The sequence below is a fragment of the Medicago sativa genome, chromosome 1 (genome assembly GCF_051527215.1).
Source record: "Medicago sativa cultivar Bolivia chromosome 1, Bolivia_mono, whole genome shotgun sequence".
NCBI lineage: Eukaryota > Viridiplantae > Streptophyta > Magnoliopsida > Fabales > Fabaceae > Medicago > Medicago sativa.
The window spans coordinates 79,211,524-79,218,359 of NC_140749.1; the positions used below are offsets into that span (position 1 = coordinate 79,211,524).

At 33.4% G+C, this 6,836-nt stretch overlaps 2 protein-coding genes across 2 annotated transcripts; one reads left to right on the plus strand and one right to left on the minus strand.

Annotated features, from left to right (window-relative positions):
- Positions 1 to 515: 515 nt before the first annotated feature.
- On the minus strand, positions 516 to 2,560 carry LOC146957851 (replication protein A 70 kDa DNA-binding subunit C-like). The gene is made up of 6 exons (XM_085728581.1): positions 2,233 to 2,560; positions 1,884 to 2,151; positions 1,709 to 1,805; positions 1,479 to 1,600; positions 1,118 to 1,306; positions 516 to 1,037 (listed from the first exon to the last, which is right to left on the minus strand). The coding sequence occupies exons 1-5, from the start codon at positions 2,398 to 2,400 to the stop codon at positions 1,302 to 1,304; spliced, it is 660 nt and encodes a 219-aa protein (XP_085584707.1). The 5' UTR covers positions 2,401 to 2,560; the 3' UTR covers positions 516 to 1,037; positions 1,118 to 1,301.
- Positions 2,561 to 3,963: 1,403 nt separating this feature from the next.
- LOC146957852 (geraniol 8-hydroxylase-like) lies at positions 3,964 to 6,529 on the plus strand. Its single transcript, XM_085739490.1, has 3 exons — positions 3,964 to 4,094; positions 4,234 to 5,118; positions 5,740 to 6,529. The coding sequence occupies exons 2-3, from the start codon at positions 4,236 to 4,238 to the stop codon at positions 6,324 to 6,326; spliced, it is 1,470 nt and encodes a 489-aa protein (XP_085595616.1). The 5' UTR covers positions 3,964 to 4,094; positions 4,234 to 4,235; the 3' UTR covers positions 6,327 to 6,529.
- The last annotated feature ends 307 nt before the right edge of the window (positions 6,530 to 6,836 follow it).

The following is a 6,836-nucleotide window of genomic DNA, read 5'->3' on the forward strand; positions in this document are numbered from 1 at the left end:
CATAAAATTTTAAAAAAAAGAAAACTGTTTGAGAGAGAAACAACTGGTACAATGAACTTGTATGGCAACCACGTTCTCTATCAAACAAATGAAAAATTAAATCCAACAAAAGAAAATGACAATGGGATATAGTAATATATTAATCTGGCAACATTAATATTACAAACTTTTTATTACAAACTGTATTACACACGATAACATCAATTCAATTAATATTGCATCTAGTGGAATCTCAAGGTAGATGAGCAAGAGATGGATTTGAACTTTAATCTATGAGGTCCCTTTTATTTAGGCTTTTAGAGATGGATTGAATACAAAACAAACAACAAACTAAAGCAATCCTGTATGAAATGAAATTCCATTAGTGGTTTGGTCCCTTTGATGATTATTGGGTGTATGTTGCTAGAGATAATGATGGAACACCAGTGCCTGAGAAAACTTTGGTCTATAGTTGCTAGCAATAATGATGGATATAAATAACTCAAATAAAAGGATAAAAATTCAGATAAATAATAGACAGTTAATTAACAACCAATATTATTTGATTTCTGGGTGCAACATAGGCCCAAAATGCATACATTAGAAGGTTCAGCAGCAAACTACAGCAATACAGCACAAATCTGCTGCGACCACTTTAGGGAATTAACCAACATTCTGATAAAGTTATCCAATACAGTACATTACAAAAAATCATCACAGAAGTAATTCCATGAGATGAAATTAGGGAATGAAGAAACAGTAGGAAGACCAAACAACAACAATAAAGATCAACACACAAACACAGACACCAAACTTCAATCCTTGACAGCTCTGGCATACTTGGTAGTTTTCCTTAACCTCTTGCCAGAAACCTCATTAAAATCTTTCATCAGACTCCTCTTGGCATATTGAGTGGAAGGAGTAAACTCTGGAGTCTCTGAATCATTCAAATCAGGGGTGGGAATTGGATTGGAATTGAAATCAGCATCCTGGGAAGCCTCATCAGAGCCAACTATCTCTCCAGATTCTGCAGCATCAGAGGGTGAAAGGGTCGCCCCCTAAAAAAACAACCAATAATGGTTATAAACATACAATTATAAATCATAAAGACTGCCAGAATATGTTGAATCAAGATCACCTTAGTGGGAGAGTATATCTCAGCATCAGAAAGAAACAACTCAATGATAGCCTCATCCATACAAACCCTTCTCACCCTAAAAGAACCATCATACGCGGCATTTTCTCCAACAATTGCCTGAATCTTGAACAACATCCTGAGCCCCTTTAACTTATCCATTTCAGCATGATAAAATCCATCATTTTCACCCTAGATAAAATATTAAATTCAAGGCAAAAAAGAATTAAAAAACCAGCAAATGCAAGTGACTACAATTAAATTTTTATCTGCCAATTGATGAAATTATACTCATTCATTAGCAAAATGTAGAAACTAATGTCCAAAAAATTACAAAATTATGAAATTAGAAAATGCAAACAACCTCTGAAGATCTTCACTTTTGCGAATTGCACCACCAACACGGGCAAGCCTCCCTCAGTCTTGGCCATGAGCTGTTTCAAGTGATCCACATAATCACCAAAGAGAGCCATCTCACATTTCCCACTTACAAAAAAAAATAAAAAAATAAAATAAAACTCAGCATTAAACTCCAAATATTACAAAATACAAAGAGCCTTCATATAATTTGCATAATGAAACAAAAAAACCTACCTACGATCGGTCAACTGAAGCAAGATCATCTTTGTAATTTTCCCATCCTTGATGTATTCCTTTTCATCTGATATTCCAGTCATCAACCCAATGACATCTGAAAAAAAAATCAATAAGAAAATGAAAAAACCAAAACAATATAATTAAAACAAACAACTGATCTCTAACCACATACCAATCAGAAAATCATTGTCCACAGTCTGGCGGTTAACCTCAGTAATGTTGGTCAGGGCCAATCCAAACCTGGGAAGCAAGGGTTCATCAGCAGCATTGACCTTGGTCTTCATTTGGAAAAACAACTTGTAGGTATGAGAAGTTGTCCTGTAATGACCAGTGCTGGGAGCGACAAAAAAATAAGACAGCTCATACACCTCTCCCTCAACCAGCTTCTTCTGAAAGAGATAGAGCAGTTGTTTTCTAACCGTGGCATGAATCTTGCAACCCTTCAAAAAGTTTAACGAAAGACATATAAGATTTCACGACGAATGAAAAAGAACTTGAATCAAAGTGAAAGTAATTCATACCTTCCTGTCAACCAAAACCATTTCAACAGAGTTTATCTGTTCTGGATGAAGAAAGGCTGGGACCTCCCACAAACGAACAACACGAACAATGAACCTCCAAGATTCCCTACCAGGAACAACATCAGAGAGTAGATCGAAGCTGTCATTATCGTTAGCACCTTTCACCATTGCAAATGAGTTTTTGAAAAAATAAAACTTTAAGAAGCGATTTTATGAGTCAGATAAGGATGAGAAGGATGTGAGAAACAGATGAAGCGAGGGGGGATTTATAGAAGTTGGCGGCTGTAAAGGAGAAGAAAAACAGATTTAAAATTGAGGGGGAAAATCCAAATATTCATTCATGTGAGAGGACACATCATGAGATTTTCCATTTTTATTTGAACTCCTCCCATAAAAAGCGTTAATTGCACGTGGATGTAACAGTAAAGACACCAAATAAGTAAACGGATGTCCAATCAGTTGCTACATTAATTTTAGAGATCTCTTTGTCAAATTCCACGCATGATAAACCCTAACAAATTTAAATAAAAAAACGAAAACACCAAAAAGTTGAGATTCCACAGTTGTCGTTTTTTTCACCTCTTGATAAGATTATGGATTTAAGTATAATCACAAAAATAAAATAAAAAATCGAAAGAGAAAAAAATTAAAGTAAATGCACTTTTGACCCTCTAACTTTTAAAAACTTGCAATTTTGTCCCTCCAACAATAAAAGTAGCAATTTTGACCCCAACAATAAAAATAGTAATTGGATAAAGATTGGGACGATCAAAGAGTTTATGAAGGAGATCTACAGTTCGATACTTGTTGTGAATAACTAACAAATATACAAATAACTAACAAATGACAATAAAATAAAAATAAAAAATTAAACATCTTGTAATCAAAATTTTGTGACCACTCAAGTATTTTTCCTCTTTCATTTTTATATTTTTTGACAAATTGATCTTTTCTGTGAAGACAAATTCATTTGTTTGTTTACACGACCATACATTTGACTGTTTATGCAAGTAGAATTTATGCCAGAACACAGCAACGCGTATATTTCTTCTTGGAAAATACTTGGGTGACATAATGTCACCGTGACATTAAATATGGGTCACACAAAGGTGTTGTGTTGTGTTGCCCAGATGTGTTGTATGTGTTGTGTGGCCCAAATGATGTGTGGCAATGTGTGTTGTGTGGCCCAGATTTAATGTCACGGTGACATTATATGTCACCCAAGTGCTTCCCATTTCTTCTTACGTGACATCACATAGTGCACCACCTTATACTTTATTCTTAATACTACTCCTTTTAATAATGTAATAAAAAAAATACTTGCTTTTAATAATGTAATAAAAAAAATACTTGTTCAGACTAGTGCAAGATCCTTTTAATAATGTAATAAGAAAAGTAGTTAATAATTATAATAAGAAGACAAGTTCTAGGGTTTAGTTTTTTTTCTACATAAAATGGTAGGAATTTATTTTTTTTAAAGAAAGTTAAGGATAGATTTATAAAACACTAATTACATACTTTATAATTCTTGAAATCATTTTTTTTTTGTCAAATAGCTCACACATTTAAATGTGAAGAAGTGGAGAGCTTTCCCAATAACAATTGATTTCTACGTAGAACAATTCTTAGCTAGACTTACCTACTACCCAAACTTCACATTACAAAACCTCCTTCCTTTGAGCCCCGAAAGGTTGACACAATTTTTTTTTAAGGACAACAAAGTAGTATTTTTTTTGTTTCAAATTGACATAATTAACCTTCATATCCTCCTTTAAATTGGGGTAACCAAGAAAGTAAGTAGCAAGAAGCCAAGAAATCCTTCGAAGAAGTCTTAAATTCTTTGGTTCACTTTTATTACTTAAGTAAGTCATTTTTATAATTAGTTACGCTTTCTGATTATTTCAAGCTTTAATCAATATTTCCCCTGCCTTAATATATGTTAATTAGTAATGCTGGCCATATATGAAATTAATATAGACCTTGTTCCTCAATTGATTACAGATATGGATTATATGACTAGTGCTATGCTCTTTTTGGTGACATGCATTGTCACATTCTTCATTGGTTCATTGCATGCAAGAAGCAGAAAATCAAACTACAAGCTTCCACCAGGACCATCCTTTTTCACCATCATGTCACATGTTGTTGAATTGTACAACAAGCCACAACAAACACTTGCAAAACTTGCTAAGTTATATGGTCCTATTATGCGTATTAAGTTATGCACAGAAACTACCATAATCATCTCATCATCACATATGGCCAAAGAGATTCTTTTTACTAATGATTCATTGTTCACTGATAGATCTGTTCCTGATAACACAACTACTCACAATCACAACAATTTTAGCTTAGTTTTCCTCCCATTTTCACCTCTTTGGCAACATCTTAGGAAAATATGTCATAATAATTTATTCTCTACCAAGACTCTTGATGGAAGTCAAGAACTTAGACGTATGAAATTAAAAGATCTTCTCAATGATATGCATAAAAGCAGCTTAACCGGTGAAGCTGTCGATGTTGGAAGAGCTGCTTTCAAGGCTTGCATTAATTTTCTGTCATATACTTTTGTGTCTCAAGATTTTGTTGAGAATTTAGATGATGAATATAAAAATATAGTGTCAACTCTATTAAGTGCTGTTGGAACACCAAACATTGCTGATCATTTCCCAGTGTTGAAGATTTTTGACCCACAAGGCATTAGAAGACACACTACTCTTTATGTTTCAAAAGTGTTCTATGCTTTGGATATCATAATTGACCAACGAATGAAAATGAGACAAAGTGAACAATATGTCTCAAAAAATGACATGCTAGACACCTTGTTGGACATTTCCAAGGAAGATAACCAAAAGATGGATAAAAGACAGATTAAGCATCTACTCCCTCCGTCCTAAAATATAAGCAAAAAAATCTCATTTTCTTTGTATCAAAATATAAGCAAAAAACACCAACTTTTATGTTATTATTGTGTTTTTTCAAACAAATCATCTTTTCCAATATAAAATTAAATGCATGTTGCATTCAATTTGTTTCTCTTTTTATTTTCTCCATAATTTTTAACCAATGAGAATTATTTTTACATCTTTCCATGAAACTTATTTCAAGGAGAACACAAAAAATTATACATCAAATCACTAAGTATTGGTTTTCTTAATAAGTGTGAATTAGTGTTTTTTGCTTATAAAAAAAGACGGAGGGAGTACTACTTGTATGTTCTTTCATCTCTCTTAACTATTTTTTTATAAAGAAAAATACATTTCCCTAACGAAACATATCACAATTTCGCATATATTTTTCAACATTTTTTTCCTTATATTTGTGCAATGATACACAAGATGAATAATTTTATATGGACACATATATTTGGACACGTCTTTTGGACCAAATATATAATAATTTAAGAATATGTATTTTTATGATGTGTGTGACCAAATATATAATGTGTCCACACAATAATTGCTCGCATGAGATCTTTACTTAACATGTCATTGTTGTATTTTTAATAGGATCTTCTTGTGGCGGGAACGGAGACATCGGCATATGGATTAGAAAGGGCAATGAGCGAAGTAGTACGCCATCCAGAGGTTATGTCAAAAGCAAAGAAAGAACTAGAGGAAACCATTGGATTAGGCAAAGCAATTGAGGAATCAGATATTGATAGGCTTCCATACTTGAATGCAGTGATAAAAGAGAGTTTACGTTTACACCCTCCAGCTCCAATGTTGCTTCCTAGGAAAGCAAGGGTAGATGTGGAAATAGCAGGTTACACAATTCCAAAAGGTGCACAAGTTCTGATCAATGAATGGGCTATTGGTAGAACAGACATATGGGATGATGCTCATTTGTTTTCACCAGAAAGATTTTTGGGTTCTGAAATTGATGTCAAAGGTCGACATTTTAAGCTTACACCGTTCGGAAGTGGAAGACGTATATGTCCTGGCTCACCACTTGCTGTCAGGATGTTGCATTTGATGTTGGGATCATTGATCAACTCCTTTGATTGGAAACTTGAAAATGGTATGGAACCAAAGGACATGAACTTGGACAAACAACTAAGAGCTATTCCAGTTGCCCTAAACAAAGTATATTAAGTTATTAACCTTGTTGAATAATCTCTGTGTAACACCTTCTACCTTAAGGGGTGCATTTATCTTTCGTGATTTAATTTGCTCTAAGTCTATTTAGTTCGTTGTTTGAGTCGGCTTAAGTGCCTCCCAGAGTTTTCAAGCCTTTGTATGGGGATGTAAAATATGGTTGGCTTAAGAAATTGAAAATTTCATTGTTTGTCTATTCATTTATTTTTCTGTTGTGTTGATATACTTAAATATCTTAATGTCATGTTTTAAAAAAAATATTGTGTTCAACGGAATCTATTCTATACTATATATAGTAAAATTAAGACAACTTTGATTGGAAGCTTGAAAATGGTATGGAAGCAAAGGACATGAACTTGGACAATCCCCTAAGAGCTATTTCCAGATGTATTAAACAACCAGATCAATGTATTATATACCTTAAATTTAATAAAGATTTGGTTTGATGAATCAGTGGTTGCGGGAGACTTGTTGTTAGGTTTCTGACTGTGCATACTTACCATCAGT

Coding starts and splice junctions, on each gene's coding strand:
- LOC146957851 (XM_085728581.1), bottom strand. CDS start 2,400: ATGGTGAAAGGTGCTAACGATAATGACAGCTTCGATCTACTCTCTGAT. Junction 2,152..2,232: donor TGGTTTTGGTTGACAGGAAG/GTATGAATTACT, acceptor AACTTTTTGAAG/GGTTGCAAGATTCATGCCAC. Junction 1,601..1,708: donor CTTCAGTTGACCGATCGTAG/GTAGGTTTTTTT, acceptor TTTTTTTGTAAG/TGGGAAATGTGAGATGGCTC.
- LOC146957852 (XM_085739490.1), top strand. CDS start 4,236: ATGGATTATATGACTAGTGCTATGCTCTTTTTGGTGACATGCATTGTC. Junction 5,119..5,739: donor ACAGATTAAGCATCTACTCC/CTCCGTCCTAAA, acceptor TGTATTTTTAAT/AGGATCTTCTTGTGGCGGGA.